This window comes from Tachypleus tridentatus, chromosome 6, assembly GCF_004210375.1.
Source record: "Tachypleus tridentatus isolate NWPU-2018 chromosome 6, ASM421037v1, whole genome shotgun sequence".
Classification (NCBI taxonomy): Eukaryota; Metazoa; Arthropoda; class Merostomata; order Xiphosura; family Limulidae; genus Tachypleus; species Tachypleus tridentatus.
In genome coordinates this window covers 47,745,456-47,768,154 of record NC_134830.1, presented here as the reverse complement: position 1 = coordinate 47,768,154, position 22,699 = coordinate 47,745,456, and the positions used below count along the sequence as shown (strand labels likewise).

General features: G+C 33.1%; 1 protein-coding gene across 5 annotated transcripts in view; it reads right to left on the bottom strand.

Moving 5' to 3' along the window:
- Window positions 1-22,699, bottom strand: part of Prp40 (pre-mRNA processing factor 40) — a 64,959-nt gene that overhangs the window by 22,729 nt on the left and 19,531 nt on the right. For all 5 annotated transcript variants that reach the window (XM_076504501.1, XM_076504500.1, XM_076504502.1 and 2 more), the window contains 11 exons: window positions 20,303-20,413; window positions 14,832-14,952; window positions 14,477-14,507; window positions 13,962-14,147; window positions 12,801-12,909; window positions 11,787-11,924; window positions 9,600-9,691; window positions 7,301-7,409; window positions 6,861-7,011; window positions 5,369-5,502; window positions 4,796-4,910 (listed from right to left, as the gene is read on the bottom strand). In XM_076504501.1, the coding sequence (XP_076360616.1) occupies window positions 4,796-4,910; window positions 5,369-5,502; window positions 6,861-7,011; window positions 7,301-7,409; window positions 9,600-9,691; window positions 11,787-11,924; window positions 12,801-12,909; window positions 13,962-14,147; window positions 14,477-14,507; window positions 14,832-14,952; window positions 20,303-20,413 (1,297 nt within the window). The remainder of the gene's footprint in view (window positions 1-4,795; window positions 4,911-5,368; window positions 5,503-6,860; window positions 7,012-7,300; window positions 7,410-9,599; window positions 9,692-11,786; window positions 11,925-12,800; window positions 12,910-13,961; window positions 14,148-14,476; window positions 14,508-14,831; window positions 14,953-20,302; window positions 20,414-22,699) is intronic.

Below are 22,699 nucleotides of genomic sequence, written 5' to 3'. Positions count from 1 at the left end.
CCATCTAGCTTTGACGTCTTACACACCTAGCATGTGCACAGGCCCGTTGGAAAGTGATGAGGTTCAAAAGTGTGGGATATCAACGGAAAGTATCCCAAGCCCGTTTTTGAGCCTTCCGTGCCAAGCAGGATTCTACCACGGATGAGGATATCGTGGAAAACATGTCGAGGTTTTAGGAATACACTGAGCAGCTGCTTGTATAATACAGTCAGTTACTGCTGTCACACAGCCATCTATTGATAGCTGATTCATGATGGCAGGATCAAGTTCTATGAGAGCAGTGAAAGCAGACCAGTGTGCCTGATCCAGTTTCCACTGGGGCACGTCGGTAGGGTGGCATCGACCATGCCCAGTCTCTCAAAAGTACAGGAAAATGATCACTGCCTAGTGGATTATTGTCAACCCTCCATGAAAAATGGGAGAATAATGAAGGGAAGCAAACTGAGAGATCAATAGCAGTAAAGGACTGACTAGGTGCATGAAAATAAGTGAAAGAACCAGTATTGAAAAGAAAAAGGTTGTGATCAAAGAACATACACCCCTCCCATCAATAACAGCACATCCCCAGAGAGGATAATGTCCATTAAAGTCCCCCAGGAGTAGAAAGGAGACAGCAACTGTTCAACAAGAGCATCAAGGTCTGATTAATCATGTCTCTCCAGTGGACAGGTAGAGAGAACAAATAGTGATGGTACGACCCAAGGAAACACGGATGGCTACGGTCTCCAAGGGTGTGTTGAGTGACAAAGACAGGGTGGGCACATGCTGATCAACCAATAGTGCCACCCCTCCATGTACTCGTCCATCACACAGCCTGCCATTTCTGTTCAGAGAAAACTGCCAAATGGTGACTGTATCAGCAGGTTTTAGAATATTTTCTTGTAAGGGAAGACACTTGGTAGGAAGCAATCAGTGTTTTGATGTCATCCAGATTAGAATGTAAACCTCGACAGTTCCATTGTATTATAGTGGCCATTTTTAATGACGGGTAGGCGAAGTGGCTGGAGAACCCTTCTGTTTATGACCACATCTTTTTTCCTTATTGTCCTTATTCGGAGGATGTCTATCAACCTCCATGGATCCTACTCTGGGTCGATTGGGCAGGTCTTTGTTGTTGGGATTCCAGTGACTGAGGGACGTAAACGAATGATTGTTTTGCATCGTGGGGTGGGAGAAAAAGATGTATCAGAAGAAATGCCTGTATTGGAAACTGAAGGATGTGGATCTTGAGGTTTATTGGAATATATGGAAGGAACAGAGATGGGTGTAGAAGTCAATTCATCAACCTTTTTAACCATGGAGGTCAAAAGGCTTTTCATTTGTTTTGAAAATGATTCTCTTGGAGGTACAGAGAGATCTGTCTGCACTCACACTGTAGGTGTGGAATGAATTGCAGCAGCATATGTCTGAGATGGAGTGGTGGAGAGCAATTTCCGAGCCCCAGGATAACTAATGTTATGATTATTTTCAAACGCTGCACCTCTTTTGGGCAAGAACGAAAATAGGAAGGGTGGGAAACATTGCAGTTGACACAATGCGAGTCCGTGTCACACTCATAGGCATCGTGGTCCTTGCCACCACAATGAGCACATGTCAGGGAACCACGAAATAACGTCTTTGAGTGGCCGAACCTCTGATATTGGAAACACCTGAGAGGGTTTGGAATGTACGGCCGTACCCTGCAAATTACATAACCTGCCTTGATGGTGGCAGGTGCACATGGTGATGTAAATGTCAAAACAAGGATATTTGTTGGCAGTGTAACTCCATCTTTGCGAGAGGAAATGTGCCTCACTGCACTCCTTGAGTGGAGAGACCAGCGAGAATCTCCGATTCGGGGACGTTCTTAAAATCCCTCTCAATAATAACACCTCATGACGAATTCACGGTAGCATGATAGGTAACCTCAATAGGTACATACCCAATTGCCTTTGAATTCAAGAGCAGTTCACTGTGTTGGGATATAGATGTTTCAACCAATGTCTCCAGATCGAAGCTTCTTTACTGACTTTGGAGAGCCAGCAAGCCCCTCTAGTCCCTTCTGTATAAAAAAGGGGGACATTTGCCCTAAAGGTTTTCTGAAAGAGAACATAATATAAGAAAATGAGGTACAGGTGTTACGGATGTTGAAGATTGCTGTTCAGAGTCTTCAAGATGTGGTCATTTACCTATTGACTGTTTTTTCACTATTTTATTTAAATTTGTTGTTGAAGGATCCATACAAAAAAAGGAAAATTTTGGTACCCACTGACCCCACCCACCATGGAGCCCTATGAGAGGACGCACTACAATGTCATGCAAGGACATTGCAGCAACGCCAGGGTTTTGTAAGCACCCTGCATCAAACACCAGCATCAAACACAATGTCCACAACACCCGTTGAGAACTTCCAACACTGGTGCTGGTTGACTCTAGCCCAAGTGGACCAGCCGACTGACCCAAGGGGGGCCACCCAAAGGCTGTCCGTCTACAGGAATTCAAGGCCAAAGTGGTGTGTTAGGGTTGGACTGCACAACCACCAGGATCCTCTCCTCCCCTTCACGGGTCACCATGCATGGCAAACATTTGGGTGGATGCTTAGATCCCAAAGGAGGTAAACTGAAAGAACAGAACCTTCCCTGGAGGTCCCCTCACCACGTACAGGAATCCACACAGAGGGGTAAGAAATTATTAACTAAATTTAATTTATATAACACTCTTATGAAATAATAAATGTATCTTCTTGCTCAAAGATTACTTTAACTATATTAAAAAATACATAAAATAATTCCATACTCTAAATTTTTGTGTTACAAGTGTTTTCATTCAAAACAATTCTTACACTGTAATCAGACGTACTTCTGGAAAACTATGTTAGTAGAATGACAATCAAGTGTATGAACCATTAAGAACTACATACATGCATAAATACATGTTTGTTGAAACATATGACATGAAAATAGGTATTTAGAAATTAGAACTGAAGAAACAGTGATAATATGTAAACCAGAGTTGAAACATTCTTTCTTGTCAATATTCATTTAAGATATTATTTTAATAAGCTTTACAATTATATATCTGGTGGCAAAGGTTTATGTTAAAATTATATTAATGCTAGAATACAATACCAAATGTAAGCATTTCATGTAAAGACATAAAATGGCTCATTTTAAGAGAAATCACAGATTGTAAAAGAAGTAAAAGGTTTAGGAGTAATTTATCCTCTAAGTACTATTAAAGTGGAACACTTGTACCGGAAATTATATGGAACAAAATTTGAAAATAAAGTACAGCCTATTTGTAAAAATACAATAAACAAGACATGTAAATTAGAATAAAAACCATCTTGATAACATTAAAAAGATAAAGGATTAAATGATGAAATGATGTACTACATACAGACAAAAATGTTCTTTAAAAATTTTCTGAAATTGTAAGAAACTTTTACAAACAATTTTCTGAAATTTTTGAAAGTAATATACTTTTACCTGACAAAACATTCTGTTATTAGTTATACTATTTTACTATTAATTAATTGCTTTGTTAGAGGGAGCTGTGGGTCATAATGATGACAAAGATAAAGGTTCAGAACACCTGGAAAATTCTAGGAGATTTCAGAGGTTAAAAATATGTGACAAATGAAGCAAGTGCATGCGTGTTTACGTTTCAGCTTTAAATGAAAAAGTATGTTTATTTTCATGTTAATGTTTAGCAGTTGACATCATTTGAAAATGCAGGCACAGAATAAGTCACAAAAGTGTACAAGTGAAGACAAGCTATGCAAACCCATTATCATCTATGTGGACTACATTTTGAATCATTTTCATAATATAATTTAGAAGAATCTACCAACAACATTAGAAAAACATACATATTTTTGTAACGTAGAAATAAATATAAAAGTAGTAGCCATTTCTGAGCACCCTATATGCTAACACTAAATAAATATGATTAACTTACCAGGAACTGTATTTAATCTACCTATTTTACCATTTCACCTTTCCATAAAAAGAGCTTAAAGCTTAATTTCATACGACTGTATTTGCAGGTCATAAAGGAAACAATCTATTGACAAAGGTAGCTCAATATCTCAACAAGAACAAAGTGAAATAGGTAACAATAATAAAATTGTAAAACAATGTTTTCTGTTTTTGTTACATGGACATTGTTGTCACCTTCATCTATGATTCATTCCAACTACATTAAGAATATAATAGTTCTAAATGATACACACACAGACAAAAAGCACTTACTTAAATAATCAAGAATTTATAATTAGATGTAAACTGGTTCTAGAACAGTTACAATAGTGGTTCCCAACCTTTTTATGCCCCACGCCCCTAAAAAAATTTAATATGTTCTTGCACCCTTCATAGTAATTATATATTTAAGAATAAAGGTGAAGGTGGCCAAAACAAATTTTTGTAATTAGTTTTTAATTATATATAAATGAAACATTTGGAAAAGAAAAAAATATTACAACAAACTAAAAGTTGCACAAACCCTACATGGCCTAAAAAAAATAAATTTTCATCCATGCATGAAATGAAATTTCTTTGAACTTGAAATGTTCATAAGCCAATTTAAATTTAATGATTAAAAGCTTTTGTTCCTGTTTATTTCTTAGGAGTTTCTCAAAGCATGGCACTTTGTTATTGATAGCAATATATTTTTGAATATATAGGACAGTAACCTTAATATAAACAAAAAAACAACTGAAATGTTATCTCGCACCCCTGGTTGGGAACCACCGAGTTACAAATAGGCCAATTAACCTTTTCTGTAAACACTTGTTGAAACCAAACAATGGATTTACCAGGTTGTCCCAGCATACATCCAAAACGAGGATCGGCACTTATCACAGAATACAGTTCTACCCAAAGAGACATGGAGGTGAGCTTTCCTTGTTCATGTAGCTCTGTCAGAAGTTCCTACAAAGAGTACACATGTAAAAAGAGAACTGTCAATACATAATGTTCATTTCTTTTCTATAACTTAATCTTCCCCAAAATATTATATTAAACTCTAAAACTTACATTATACTTCACAATAACTCCCACAGTTACAGATAACTGATGACATCCAACATCTCACTATTACGTACAGTAGAGTAAAACTTAAACTATACTACTTCATTATAATTCTACAGTTAAAGATAACTGATGATATCCAACATCTTACTATTACATAGTCCAGTAAAACTTAACTTATTAAAACTCCTAAATTACATTCAAATATGTAATGATCAAGAACTTCTACTGTTTGTTCAATCTGGTAAAGATTAATGTTTAATGATGTATACAATTATTCATAATTCTACTAAGGCTACAAGAATTTCTGCTTAATCATAAAAATTTCAAATCCTACAAATGTTTTCAAGCTAACATACAATAAAGGCTTCTCTATTCTTTCGCTGTTGTCTCTTTGTCCTCTTTCTTTCACGTTCTTTCTCTTCCTCCTCCTCTTGTTCCAACTGTCGGATATGTTCCTCAAATACAATCAAAGCATCTTCTTTGTCCATCCCTTAAGTAAAAGTAAACTTACTGATTTACCAACAATACAAGAGATATGATGCATTGAATTTCACCTTCTATATGTTATGTAAATAAAAATTAATATAATTTTATTTAATAACAATCTACATGGGTCACAGATATGCTACATATAGTTGTTTCAAGGAGCATCTTTCTTCACCTTTATCAGAAATAAAACAACTCATTAGGAGTACATCATAAAGCCAACAGCCATCAGAGGAACAGAGCTTAGAGTCAATAACTACACCAGAAGTAAACTAAAACTAATAATACCAAAGGAATACAGCCTAAGAGCAATAACTAACATAAGAATAAGCTAAGACCACTAACCACCACAGAAGTAGGCTAACACCAATAACCCTTAGAACAAGATGTATTAAGCTTAGACATGTGATGAAAGTCCCACAAATCAGACATTCAAAGATGAGTCTGCATGATGAAGGGTATTAAGTAATTCCAAGATGGAGTTTTGAAATATTTCATGATTAATTAGGGACATGAAATATTTTAGTCTGTTTACTGTTTGTATTACTTTTGTTAATTTTTCTACTTGTAAGATTCAGGCATACTCTTCTATGAGAAAACATCATGTAACTTACTAAAGTTAAATGAGTACAATACACTATACAGATGACAAATCTTTGTTAAATATGTTAGTGTGTATATTCTGTTGAAAGTACTTTTTATTTACATAAAACAAACTATACTTTTTGAACAGAAACTCACCTTGAGTCAAACTATTGTTTGCAAAAAATCTTGTTCACAAAAATAATGGTACAACCAGACTAATATATAATGTAAACCTTGTTGTGATATAGTTATGTCCACCTCACAACAATAAACCACTTCAATATTTGATAGATATTGTAAATATCCTTGTTTGTTCAACTTACAGTAGCAAGGAACCACTTGAATATAAAACAATATACTGATTCATATCACACATAGTAAAACTAATAATATGGAATCTTTGAAGAACATTAGAAAAATACATGAATAAAAAGAGAATGAGGCAAATTTTAAATGTTCAAATTAATACTAATTTACTAAACATCATCCCTCACACAGTCCATGAGTGTATACAAACATTAAATGAAACTTCACATTAGGTTTTGTGTGTGTCAAGTTATATGCAATTTAGTTAAATACTGTCCCTGTAGGAGTGGAAAATACAGGTTTCATCATTATCCTTACAGTTTGGAAAAAAGTAATATTATTAGCATTATGGAAAAAGATGTCTCACTTATTCTGTAAATTGTGAGAATGAGGTAAAGAGCCAAAGAACAACAATAAATTAATATATACATAACTAAGCATAAATCTTGAATGTAAGAGTGGACACAATACCAAGTAATTCTGCGTCTTCAGAGAAGGTTGGATTGTCTAGCAGTAATTGTTGTGCCTCCTGCCACGTGGTACGGTAGGTAATACTGGTCATAGAATCTAAAACATCACTGAGGACTCTCATATTTCTCTTACGTAAGGCTTTTGCTTCTTCCTGAAAGATTACTTCTAATTAAGACAAGCAGAAAGTAAAAACAAACTGAAATACAAACATTACCTTATATGATAAACATTTAGTTTACTGTGAACATTTTTATGAACTTTAGCTGATTAAGTTTTTCACTGTTTTTACAAAACTGGTTATTAGCACCTTCTTCTGTTAAAATTTTAAGTACAGTACAGTATCATTTGTTCATGATTTCAAATACAATTATGAGCTACTGTAAGCCTCTTGACATTCTCTAGTGAAATGTTCATGATTTCAAATACAATTATGAACAAACCTTTTCCCTCTTGGCTAAAAAGAACAACACATCATCATAAAGTTCTTTCCTTTCCCTCTCAGGTACTGCTTTCCACACATCAAGCTCTCCAAAAAGTTGTTCAGCTTTCCTATTAATAGAAGGTGTAAGTTATCTATACAGAAAAAATCAAAGTAATGTAATATATGATTCAATGTAATAAGGAAACTTGAAACTAAAAGATTTGAGTCAGTCAACTGATGTATATCAAGTTGTGTTTGTTTCAGAATCATCTCACATGTACTTCAGTCAACTGGTATATATTTAATTGTAAGTGATCTGCACTATTGTAAATGTTACAATAAAATGAATAAAAACTTCTAATGTTTACCAATACATGGTTAAAGAACACTTACAGTTATGACTAAATCTAGATCTGCTGAATCTAATTCAAACTCAAGTCAATGCAACAATAACAGATTAACCTATTTCTTCCTAACTTTTCTTTACAAATGTCTTAACTTTGGTAACATTTAAGTTGTAGGCTGAAGTAATTTTACAAATGAAACTCAAATGCAAGTACCAAAACTAACATACCATATAATCTTCTACAACTTCATGGATGCCTGAACAAGTAAGACACTGACAAAAACACTCTCTGAATGATTAAATCTATAACTGATTCACTGTACAAGCTTACTTACATTATTAACTGGCACACCTGTATTTATAGAAAATCCTGGTTCTAGATATTTTTCAAGGTAACTAAGATTGCTATCAATTTATAATATTCTAGGTCTACTCTCATAAACTTACTTGAAATTAACTTCTTTTACTCTTTCGTTAACATCTGAATCACAGCATAAAAATAAAGTTTATAAAAGTCTAATGAATATCAAATGCTATTTTTAAATCACTGAAGTACTAAAATAAAAGTAACTGATGTTTTATACTATAACAAGTGACCAACAGAGGTTATCACCATGCACACCATAAAAATGAGTTTCTATGTAACCTAAATGGTATAATATTTTCACCTTACTGTCTTGCATTTGTTTTATTCAAGTGTAAGTTATAATACAACAGATAATATTGTTAAACATATTGAAAATGTTTATGTCAGTAAAAAGAAATGTATTATTTATTATTTTACTTAAGCATTAGTAATGTTATTCAAATTTTAAGGATCTACAGCTTGTACATATGTATGTGCCTGTTAATAAATGTCAGAACAATGACTTTTCATTAAGTGTGTTTTAAAAACAAAGCTATATTGGACTACTGTGTCTTCTGTAACAAAACTGGATTCTAGCATCAAGGCTATAGAGTTTCAGCTGTACCACCAGAAGACATTTTTGATATATTAACAAAATCTTAAAACAACTTTATTGTAGTCATTTCAGTCTGTATTAATGTATTTTATACGTATTTTATATAACATCCTACTGTTATGTACTATTCTCGGAAGTTCAGTTGTAATGTTCAAGTTTTTAAAACTGGACCAATACAGGCACCTCCTGTATGGAATGAGTGATAACACCAGTTACTGCAGATGAAGTAATCTAAACCAATAAAGGGGATACCAGAACCACTAAAATGCACATACATTAAAAACCATTATAGCTTACATGAATAATTTCAGAAATGTCAAAATACTAGGTCTATAGTTTCATGTGAATTAGAAACACAAATTACAGATATTGACAAGGTAGAATACAAAATGAAAACTTGTATCTTTTTATTTTACTGATATATTGTTAATGTACTGAATCAAGCACAGTGACCCTGTTCATCTCTTTCCATTTTTGAAACTAACAAAATGGTTGCAATGTACAGTAAACAAATTCACAAAAACACTCGATTGTTAATTTGTCTTTTATTTTTATTTTTTTCTTATATAAAAAGATTAAGTAAATTTCCAAAAATATGATACTGCAGGTGGGCCATAAAAACAGAATAAATGTTTATCTTTTCTCAGAGACTTTGAAAGTAATAGGTGAAATCATTGTACAAATAAAACAATAGATGTGCAAATGAGAACTTTAGAACAAGAATAACAGACTTAATTAGATAAAAATAATCTTGTTACAGGATTAATACAGACAAATAAAAATTAAAATCAGAAGAAAGAAAATATGTTGAATATATTTATATTTCAAATGTCATTTACTTAAAAAATACAGATAGATAGTTTCCATGTGAAATTTTGTAACACGAATTCAAACATTAACAGTCAGAATGGCATTTTCAAACACACCTTATTAACAGTCAGGACTACACTTGATGTATTCATATGATTACATTATTAAATTTCAAATGTACTTAAATTAATTCTACAGACCTGTATCTCACTGTTGATAACATTTTATCAGTTGTCTGAAGAAACTGTTCAAGATCTTCCTTGGCTTTTTTGGCTTTTAAACGTTGTTCTTCCTACATTTGATAAGAAAGGAAGAAAAACCATTAAACAACTCTTGTTTAATAGACACTAACAACCACTGCATTATCAGTGAAAATCATGTAATAAACCTCCTATTAAACACAAGGCCTACACCACAATGTTCACTGTAAATCATGTTAAAAAAAACTCTCAGTTAACAATACTCACAAGTTGTACCTCCTACTGTTCACTGCAAATCTTGTAATAAACCTCTCAGTAAAGAATAAATACAAGTTCTACATCCTACTGTTATGTACTATTCTCGGAAGTTCAGTTGTAATGTTCAAGTTTTAAAACTGGACCAAATGTTAATAGAAAAAAATAAATACAACCTTCAAAAATATACAATTTCAATTTCCTTTCTTTAATGATGATCAGAAAGCACTATTTAATATATCTAGTTGGTTTCAAGTCAATTAATAATGATATACTCAATCAGTTTCAACTCAACTAATAGTCAAATACCCAGTCATTTTCAATTTTAATGACAAATAATGAATCCCATTTGTAAGGTCCTGTTCATGTAAAAAAATAACATACAATTTCTTCCATTACTCATTCTGAAGGTGTTTGATACTCCATATTCAGTTACAAAATATTTAATATCCACAAAAGAGCTGAAATCTCTTCAGTCAGTTACACTAAACTAATCAAATATTTTTTATATAAAGAATTAGGTATTTGGAATAATCAAAAACTATTATAATAGGGTGTACTAATTTCGATTATCTGATTATTTTCATGAGTCGTAACACAAACTTTATTAAAGATGAAGAATAAAGAAATATTTCACTTTAGTTAAGATTGAATAATCAAAACACTAACTTAATAACATCAAATAATGTTACTATAATTACAAAAAACCTGTTATTTTACCTAAGACAAATTGATTATATCAATTAATTGAAATAATCTCCCAGCTCTGCTTCTCACCATTCAGTCTGATGTATCTGATACACTATTTTCTGATACAGAGAAAAATATGTGGCATGCTGCACCATTTAATGATAGAGAGAAAAATATGTGGCATGCTGCACCATTTAATGATAGAGAGAGAAATATGTGACACACCGCACCATTTAATGATACAGAGAGAAATACGTGACACACCGCACCATTTAATGATACAGAGAGAAATATGTGACACACCGCACCATTTAATGATACAGAGAGAAATATGTGACACACCGCACCATTTAATGATACAGAGAGAAATATGTGACACACCGCACCATTTAATGATACAGAGAAAAATGACACCGCACCATTTAATGACACACATCGCACCATTTAATGATACAGAGAGAAATCGTGACACACCGCACCATTTAATGATACAGAGAGAAATACGTGACACACGCACCATTTAATGATACAGAGAGAAAAATGACATAATCGCACCATTTAATGATACAGAGAAACGCACCATTTAATGATACAGAGAGAAATACGTGACACACCGCACCATTTAATGATACAGAGAGAAATACGTGACACACCGCACCATTTAATGATACAGAGAAATACGTGACACACCGCACCATTTAATGATACAGAGAGAAATACGTGACACACTGCACCATTTAATGATAGAGAGAAATACGTGACACACCGCACCATTTAATGATAGAGAGAGAAATACGTGACACACCACACCATTTAATGATACAGAGAGAAATACGTGACACACCACACCATTTAATGATACATGACACACCACACCATTTAATGACCCAGCGAGAATGACACACCACACCATTTAATGACCCAGCGAGAATGACACGCCACACCATTTAATGACCCAGCGAGAATGACACACACACCATTTAATGACCCAGCAAGAATGACACAATACACCAATAAATTACCCAGTGAGAATGACACACTACACCAATAAATTAACCAGTGACAAATATATTACACATTACACCATTCAATGACCCAGAGAGAAATATCTGACACACTACACCATCCTTATCTCTATCCACAAAAAATATTATCTTGACAGTTACTCATATCTAAATAAAAAAACTTGTATCATAATAAAACATTAACTAATTATCCCAAGAAAGAAGAAACTGATATCACCTTTTCTTCTTTTGCTTTCTGAGTTTTGTAGGCATTAAAAGCTTGCTTCTTCTCGTTAAGTTTTTTAAGAGTTCCATATCGAGAATCATTCACAATCAACTTTAGTGCTTGATCCCATGATGCGTTGCTAGGAACTTTCTACAGACAGAAATCAGTTTCATTTAAGTTTTAAAACCAAGTTGCATTGTTTAAATTCCTCCTTATAGAACTAAATGCATGAAATCAGACTTATGTTTAAATCAAAGTGCTTTATGAAGTAATCTACCTCTATTTGTTTGACAAGATTCCAGAAAATTACCATTATTTTAACATGCACTGCTTGCTCATTGGCTAACTACATTACTTTAAAGAACAGTTGATCTATATACAAATAATTAAAAATATTACCTCCAGGAACATACAAGTCTGAAATGTTGTTTGTAAGTGAATAAACAAAACATTCAGGCTATAATTAAAGCATACTTAAATATTTTCTTTCCATTAGTTTTCAACAAAGGAAATTAATGTAAAAAACAGAGAAAATATTAAAAAATACAAAAACAGCTTTACAAGAAAACAAGAGCTATTCTAATGAAGGTTTCTAAAGTCGGTAGTTCTGCTCTGTTTGTTACTGTGGGCATGCGAAATCTACCTTGGTGGCCCCACTGTGTTTGTTACTGTGGACACATCATTAGAGACCACTAAGACAGGTTTCACAAAATCTAGTTACAGACATTATGGTGCTATTATATTTGATACATTGTAAGATAGATTTTTATTGTTGGTTAATTTCACAAGATAATTACACACGACACTCTTAATAAAAAATTTAAATTATTTGTGGACAGGTTTGCAGCATTTTCTGTACCTTGACTCATAAATTACATACTTCATGCCAGCTGGTGAAAATGTTAATTTTATTACATTTCATTTACAAGGTTATTAGTGCATTACAACCCATCATGTATTGACAATTTAAAGAATCTCATGGGCAAGGTATAAAACAACTGCTTACATACACTTTGATTCAATTACCTTTTCTCTAAGCAACTCTTTAAAAGCTTCAATTGCTTCTTTTTTATCTTTGAAGATAAGAGGCTTTGCAATCATTTCCTTGACTTCATCATCTGTACTGTCAACAGACCTGTTACAAAATGTGTTATTAAATAAGATATTTCAACAGATCTGTTTAAAAATAGTGCTGTTAAACAAGATATTTCACCAGATCTGTTTATCAAATAAACAGGGATCATTTTACTGGTTATCCAGTCATCTCAGGTGACTGAAAACCTTCTTAGATGACAAATATAAACCCCTTTATTGACAAATGGACTTTTAGCACTTTGGAACAGCATTGCAGTCTACTGGATATTTGATATTAATTTCTCATACAGATACTTACAACAAAATAGCTTCACTGTGTCAACTTCTTACCAATAAGTAAGACAAACAAGATTTCCATTGTTAACTTTCCCAGGTGAAAACACTGATCCTCTTTCAATTGCACTCATTAGGCCTAAAGCTAATGGCAAAGAGACAAATGATTCTAGGAAATAAAGAAAACTAAGGTATTACGAGAAAAGTGGGAAAATCTATGTATAAAACATAAGATAACAATAACCAAAACTATGTAAAAGTTTTGATCAGTATGAAACAAAATAAAACAAAGGAAGACCAAATTCATCTCTCTTCAGGTCAACAATACAAACAATATGAACAACAATATATTAGTGTTTGTTACCCAATACATTTTAATATTGACTTATTATCCTGTATAACAACTAACACATCAACAGTTCTTACTTCTTTATATCAGATGTTCCAACATAATCACAACCAAACACACGTTTACAACTAACACATCAACAGTTCTTACTTCTTTATATCAGATGTTCCAACATCATCACAACCAAACACATGTTTACAACTAACACATCAACAGTTCTTGCTTACTTCTCTATATCAAGGGTTTCAACAATATCACAAACACTAGTTTACAACTAACAAATCAACAGTTTACTTCTCTATAATGGGGGTTCCAACAATATCACAACCAAACACATTAACAGTTCTTACTTCTCCTCTATATCGGAGGTTCCAAAAGTATCACAACAAAACACATCAACATTTCTCACTTACTTCTCTATATCAGGGATTCCAAGAATATCACAACGAAACACAACAGTTCTTACTTACTTCTCCTCTATATCAGGGGTTCCAACAATATCACTGGTTGGAGGAGCAGGAGGAGCAGCTTGAGAAGGAAGCTGGATATTAGCCAAGTTCACCTCTGGTAAGGTTGGAGAATCTCTTACAGAATTAGGTGTGCTTATTGTAACCCCTGGACTTGAAGGTTCCTCTTCTACTGTTTGAGGCTTGGCTCTACACAGACAGGTAGAAGTGAAGAGTTCTATTATTAGGTGATTCATTTATCACAGAGTGAAAGATAATATTTTGTAGCCCCAGAATAGCTTTGTAAAATTTGAAAATTCTTCTAAATTGTAGCAGTCATAAATGTTAGATGTAGAAACATTTTTATAACTTTTCTAATATGTAATTGAGATTTTTCTGTGAGAAATTTTTTAAAATAGAAATATGCCACCATTTATAAATTATTATCATATATAAACATGTCTTCTCTTTTATACATAAGATTCCATTTAATGGTTTCAACATTTTCTTAAAACTGTCTATTTGTAACATCAACTTACTTGTCCTCATCTTCTTTCGCAGCAATCAAAGCTGTGAGACAAAAGGAGCAAAGTTCACACAAGAGGAAATAATATGACATGACAAACTATAAAACTAAAATAATTTTAACATGATGTTCAATTTCTACTGCATAAAATTTACATTTTGTTCATTATTTAAATACAAAAATAGTAAATGTTCCACTTTCCATAGCATTCATGAAAGAATTATAAAAACACAATTAGTACACTTTTCCCACAGTAACAATATTTTTTCATTCAAATGCAATAACAATTTCTAACCTGGAAGGATTTTTAATTTAGAAATATGCAAAATTATATTAAAAGATAACTTTGACAGCTTCCTTTAACATACATTTTAGTTCTTCCAGTTCTTTAGGAATGGTCCATCTGGACTCTTTTGTCTGGACATTATGGTAATAAACTCTTCCAGTATCCGACTTGTACTCCTTCCATGGACACTGAGAAAGTAGTAGCTGCAAGATATGAGACAGTACTGGATAAATAAGAAATATTTCTAAAATAATATGGAGTATTTGATAGTTGAAATACAAAATAAATATACACAATTTTTATTTCTACATAACCTAATAGTTAACCTAACTTTAAAACTCTCTTAAACACATCAAAATAGCAGATGGATGAGCTTAAACATTACAACTAGAAGAAGAAGACAATAGAACTAGAACATGCAACTTTCATTAAGTGATGGGAAGAGAGCCACAAAACAAATTTTATTTCTTTTACTTTGCTCATCAACATTGAAAGTTTCCACTTTCCAGTTATCTGCATACTTGGAGTATAAAGGCTTTCTTAAACTGTTTTCAACTCAACAATTGTAAAATATAATTCTTCAAAGACTTATTTCTTTTCAATTAATACACTTCTATTCACATAAAAAATGCCTTTTGTCCTAAATATGAGACATTTCAATAATGATAAAATGTGAGGTAAATATAGTTAGAAAGTGTAACAATTTTAGTTACATATTTCAACTTTTTGAATTACATGTGTTTGGTGCTGAAATAAACCTTTATTGATATGTGCTTCTAGATGTATAATTCTAAAAACTTAAGGGTTAAAGTACAGAAGAACATATAAAAACATGTCAACCACAATATCTGCTAAATCTGGTAGCACTAGAACCACCAGGGGTCTCACACATACCTAGAACCAAAATACTGCCATCAATTTGGCTGCTACACTTTACAATATCATTATTAAATTTAATGGATACAACTCAGAAGTTTTATTTGGAACATCAAGTGTAATTATAACTGAATGACATAATTATAATGAACAACTATAAAAAACAAAACTACAACAGTTCAGTAATATAAATATTATAATAAGTAAAACATATCAAAATAAAAGTTAGTTAGCAGGTATAAACAGCTATATTCACATATGAAAATTTAAATAGAAAGTAGTGGGTAAATTATTCCAAACAGCACGTGTTCATAAAGAAATTGTAAAGAAGGGTAAGTAACGTCCCCTACATAAAGTGAATGCAAACAATATAAACTGTGTGACACAATTCAGGTGAATAACTAACTTCTGCTGTGTATTCACCAAACACATCTTTCACCCAGGTCAGATGTTTTTATATTTTATCTGTGCATATACCACACGACACATTTATATATCTGAAGCACTGTTCTTATTCCATTTAGCTGCTTGGCAATGTTTTCTTTAATGTACTTTTGTGGGAGCTCTGAGATTAGATTCAAGATGAAGACCTCTTACTTATATTTGTCTCTGTGTGTTTCTTGTGCAAAACAGGAGTTAAATGTAAATGATGTCTGCCGAATCCAGGACATTGTAAAATACAGCAACCAACAAGGACCAGCTACTACCAACTGCTGATGTACAGCTCTCTTCTTCAACAAGTGTGAGTGTTCTTGCAACTTTTTTGCCAACTCGAGCAAAGTAAAGAACTACTTATGACTACAGACTATTGAGCTGTTAGCCTTAGCTCTGCACTGCCTGCCAGTGTCTATCCAGTTGGGCAAATTTCATCTTCCCATATAGGAGAAACCATTCAGAAGATATTTTGAGGCAACATCTGCTGTCAGCTAAAACTGTGTTCCAAATTCATTTTGTTTGTTTGCCATGTGCCCCTACTTTTTGTATGAAACAGCTACTCATCTACAGTAACACTCTTTCTATGGCTGGAGCACACAATACTAATTTAAATAAAGCCATTCCATATTTCTGATGTCAGGAAAAATTTATCTGTTTGAAGTTAGGCATGTCTCATTGCTCAAGTCAAAATGCAAAATTATCTAGAATTTTGAAAATCAATTCCTTGTTGCTATCTGTGGAGAAAAACTAATCCTCCATTACACAGATGAAAAATTCTCCAACTAAATGCTTTTGTATAAGAGTCCCCACAAACATATACCAGTGTTATAAATACTTGCAATTCCTCCAAAGATATTTTCTAGGAATCATCACTTTGCAGTCTGTGCATCTCTTCTTCAATGATGTATTTAAGAGATGCATTGACCATTGGTGCTTTTCATTTATGTGCAGATTCTACAGATGCATTTTGTATACTGTGTATAATTTTAAATTTGCCAAAATATTTTCATTTTATCTCTAGAATTCATGATGTTCCATCCTTCTCAGTCTCCTATATGCCAGCTTGCACTCATGATGCAGCTGGAGTTAGTGTGGTTGGTACTGTGCTATATGGAATGCTGTTAACCCCTGCAGTCAGAGATGACACTGGTAAAGCATCTGACACTATAGAGGACCGTCCAGGACTACTACTTGTACCATCAACTTTCCTGCTTCTGTTTTGGTTGCAATGGCACTTTCACATGCAGGGCTGTCTCTTCAATAACACTTCTTGCATCAGAATCATTTTCTGATGAAGTGAAGATCATCTTTATCATTTGTTGAACAGACATTCACCTTCTTGAGCAAGTTTTGAGTCTATCAGTCTCTGTTATTATATATACTCAAGTTGACAGACGAGCAGATGTGACTTCTCATGGGAATTGCTGGGAGTACAGGTCAGCTATGTTAACTTTTTCAGCTTGGACTCAGTCCCTGGGACAGATCTCATAACTGTATTATGCTTGTTATAGTTTATGCTATTATGTTTAAAGTAGTAAGTATATGTTCACAAAATTTTTCACATTGTCAGTAAACATGATGCTTTCATATGCAAATTATCATTTATTTTTTATTAAGTATTACAGTTTCTAAAACAATGTTTTTCTCATGCCTTTCTTAACTTTTGCATGCTGCCTATCAAACATGAAAAGTAACTTTTCAATTTAAAATTAAATGTGCTTTTATGCAGCAGATAATTACAAGAATTACACCTTCGAAATCCAAACAATGTCCAGATAGTTTTATCACACATTTCTTATGGAAAAAACTATATTTATTTTCACCAACATATCCCTGTATGGGTTCAGTAAATTATGCATTTTTCAATCTAGAATGACTACAGATTATAAAACAAAAACATGAATGTTTAGACTAAACAGCTTAAATCTTATAACATTATGTATTTATACAAATTACTTGTATTCTAATGACCTTTCAGCTGTGCCTGGCTAACAATACAGAAGCTACAATGACAAGGCTCATGTGCACTCATGTTGCCACATAGAGTAACATACAACTAACCTTTAGTTGTTACAAAGTTATCCATCTTGACCGTATTATAGTGAACTAGTGTTTGGTAAACTACAGTCATATTTCACTTAGAATAAGTTGTATATGCAAATATATTAGTACTAATCACAAACAAGTTCTTAAATTTAATTTTCTTAAAACACAGAACAGTAAATAAAGAAATAAAGTGTACAATTATCTCTTTCAGTTAAAACCTTTGTATTCGAATGCTGCCTTCCGAAGCTTGCTAAGCCTTCAGAAATTTCAAACAAGTAGAATGTGAAATGAAATATTTTTAGGTTTTATATATAAACATTTGAATAACCAAACAAATCGTAAATTACTTCATTAATACCATAAAATTCCATTATAATATATCAAGTTTAGTAACTAAGCTGCATTTGTATCCAAAATAATAAAATCTTGAAGACAATAAAACTCAATTTACCAGCAGAAAGGATTGGAGAGAAAGAGAGAATGCCATTTTATTTGAAAATGGCTAAGATAATTACTAAGGAGATATTCTAAGCTTCCAACAGATTATTAACAAGTTATATACAAGAGCCCATTTCTAAAAAATGGAAAGAGGTGAGCAGGGGGCCATTGTTTTTGATTCAGTACCTCAACAATTCTCAACAAACAGGAGATAAAAAGTTTTTATTTTATATTCTAGCTTGTCAGTATTGGTAATTTGAATTCCTAATTCATACAAAACTAGACTTTGTATTTTGACATCATAAGTATCTAGTATGAACCAGTGCTGCATTCAACATATCACATGATACATAAAAACTAATACTTAGGTTTGTTCTTGTAGATTATAATCTACAATTTGATACCAAAGTTAAGGACATAAAATAGTAATTCAATAAACTTTTGAATGGTAATCAACAAATACGATTACACAACCTCTGACCTGTCATGAGAGTAAAAACCACCCACATAAGCTGACAAACACCTGTTCTATGAAACTTTAAGGGCCAAAATATAATAAAAACTAAGGTAATTAAAGCACTGAGAGCTCAGTTTGAGATAGAAATAACAGGCATCTATCCTGAAACTGCAACTATTTAGAATACAAAAAACCCTAAGTTGTTAGTTATGGTAAACAACAACATGCATTGTACACTCAAACTGATGCAGTTCTAGGTAAAAATAATTACAGGTTTTATAATTTTTGTGACTTTACTGCTTTTCAAACATTATCAGGTCACTTAATACACAGATTTAGGAAACTCAGGACCAGACAAAAGTCTATCTTTGTATGTACAAAAGCGAAAACCATTAAGTTAACACCTTTGAGTTTTAATATTAGAATTCCTATCCCAAAGAAAAAAAAACTTGGAGGATTTTAAAGCAGTTTGAGCTAAAACAACCCTAAGTAGTTTAGTTACTAGGCAGCAGGAACAGAATTACTAAGTGTTTATAGTTCAATCTTAACACTTCTATGGTATTCAGCACCTGATTAATTAAGTTATAATAAGGAATGTAAAGAGCCACAAGCCCTATGTCTGAGACTACAAAACTTGGAGCTCAGGATTGGTGCACTTTTGCTTGACTGAAATGTGTATAAAATCTATACACTTAATTATTCTTTGATAGATTGTTTAGGGAGAGTATTCATGATGAAACTTTGTAGAATGGACAGCAACTACCTGTTGTGGAGAGAGGACAACATTTCAAAAGTCTTCTACCTACAAAATAAATACCTACATATTTTTATTCAATATTAGTGTTTTGTAACTAGTATTTACTTCCCTCTATCAGAAAACGTTGCTCAATCAGAGATGTATGGTACAATGAACAGTTGATAACTTTGATTTTATATATATATCACAAGCCATGCACACAAGCTTAGGTAGTTTAACAAACACATTGTTTGGAATAGCTTTACTACAGTGTTAAAGTTTTGGTCTTTTCCAAGTTTCTGAGTCGATTTAAGTGGAAACTGTTACTAATACATCTCAACTTATGTTTCATCTCTTTCCAATCAGATTGTTAACATATACTTTTGGGTGTGATTTAATGTTCCTTACACAAATTTGGCAGTTGACTTCTTTTTTCTACATATTTCATCCATGAATCTAGTGAATTTATTGAAAGAACAAACTTATTTCCATCTGAGTCCTTAGGGTCACCATAATATAAAATTCTATAACTAATACAAACAGTATATACTTCTAAGTTCCTTACCTCTGTGTGAGTCTTAAGTTCATCTGGTTTCTCCCAGCTGGACTGCTTAGTCACATGGTTATAGTAGTAAGTTCTCCCATCTGGAGCTTTGTGCTCAGTCCAATTACTTTTCTGTAGTTCATGAAGAATACCAAATATTCCTTCAATATCCAAAACAAATAGTAAAGTTCAAATACATACAAATTAAAACCAAGAGTTTCTTTTTTTTTAGTGTCACACCTTTCATCAACATTTTGTAACACTTCACATCTCATGCAAGTTTCTTACAAGAAGCAGTTCACATTTTCATAATAAAACAATAACATGATATAGAAACTAACTATCCAAATCAGGAGCTCTTCAGATTCAGGCTTAGCATCCGTAATTCAGAGTTGCTGACCAGATGGAAGACAACCGGTGAATAACCACTCCTATAACAGTTTTAACTTAACAGTGGAAATGATTGTTATATTTATAAAGTCCACAAAATGGGAAGTGTGTTTGGTGGCATATCAAACTCAGAGCCTTTTGAAATGCAGCCAACCATCATGGTTACTCAGTAATGCCTGTCTTAATAAAATAAATGTTGAACATTCAACAATACCTACAGACTTATAACAGACTTTTTGATAACAAACAACATTAGAAAACAAAAGATGAACAATTAAAAGTATTTGAAGGAACAATGTTTTAATCAACTAAGTATGAAACTATGAACTGATATAAATTGATATGAGTAGATTCTAAGGTGTCTCTACAGATACTGGTAAACTAAGTAGATTCTAAGGTGTCTCTACAGATACTGGTAAACTGAGTAGATTCTAAGATGTCTCTACAGATACTGGTAAACTGAGTAGATTCTAAGGTGTCTCTACAGATACTGGTAAACTGAGTAGATTCTAAGGTGTCTCTACAGATACTGGTAAACTGAGTAGATTCTAAGGTGTCTCTACAGATACTGGTAAACTGAGTAGATTCTAAGGTGTCTCTACAGATACTGGTAAACTGAGTAGATTCTAAGGTGTCTCTACAGATACTGGTAAACTGAGTAGATTCTAAGGTGTCTCTACAGATACTGGTAAACTGAGTAGATTCTAAGGTGTCTCTACAGATACTGGTAAACTGAGTAGATTCTAAGGTGTCTCTACTGATACTGGTAAACTGAGTAGATTCTAAGGTGTCTCTACAGATACTGGTAAACTGAGTAGATTCTAAGGTGTCTCTACAGATACTGGTAAACTGAGTAGATTCTAAGGTGCCTCTACAGATACTGGTAAACTGAGTAGATTCTAAGGTGTCTCTACAGATACTGATGAACTAAATAGATCCTAAGGTGTCTCTACAGATACTGGTAAACTGAGTAGATTCTAAGGTGTCTCTACAGATACTGGTAAACTGAGTAGATTCTAAGGTGTCTCTACAGATACTGGTAAACTGAGTAGATTCTAAGGTGTCTCTACAGATACTGGTAAACTGAGTAGATTCTAAGGTGTCTCTAGAGATACTGGTAAACTGAGTAGATTCTAAGGTGTCTCTAGAGATACTGGTAAACTGAGTAGATTCTAAGGTGTCTCTAGAGATACTGGTAAACTGAGTAGATTCTAAGGTGTCTCTACAGATACTGGTAAACTGAGTAGATTCTAAGGTGTCTCTACAGATACTGGTAAACTGAGTAGATTCTAAGGTGCCTCTACAGATACTGGTAAACTGAGTAGATTCTAAGGTGTCTCTACAGATACTGATGAACTAAATAGATCCTAAGGTGTCTCTACAGATACTGGTAAACTGAGTAGATTCTAAGGTGTCTCTACAGATACTGGTAAACTGAGTAGATTCTAAGGTGTCTCTACAGATACTGGTAAACTGAGTAGATTCTAAGGTGTCTCTACAGATACTGGTAAACTGAGTAGATTCTAAGGTGTCTCTAGAGATACTGGTAAACTGAGTAGATTCTAAGGTGTCTCTAGAGATACTGGTAAACTGAGTAGATTCTAAGGTGTCTCTAGAGATACTGGTAAACTGAGTAGATTCTAAGGTGTCTCTACAGATACTGGTAAACTGAGTAGATTCTAAGGTGTCTCTACAGATACTGGTAAACTGAGTAGATTCTAAGGTGTCTCTACAGATACTGGTAAACTGAGTAGATTCTAAGGTGTCTCTACAGATACTGGTAAACTGAGTAGATTCTAATGTGTCTACACAGATACTGATGAACTAAATAGATCCTAAGGTGTCTCTACAGATACTGATGAACCAAGTAGATTCTAAAGTGTCTCTACAGATACTGATGAACCAAGTAGATTCTAAGGTGTCTCTACTAATACTGGTAAACTGAGTAGATCCCACAGTTTCTCTACAGATACTGTTAACTGAGTAGATCCTAGGGTGAATGTACAGATTTGGATGAACTAAGTAGAT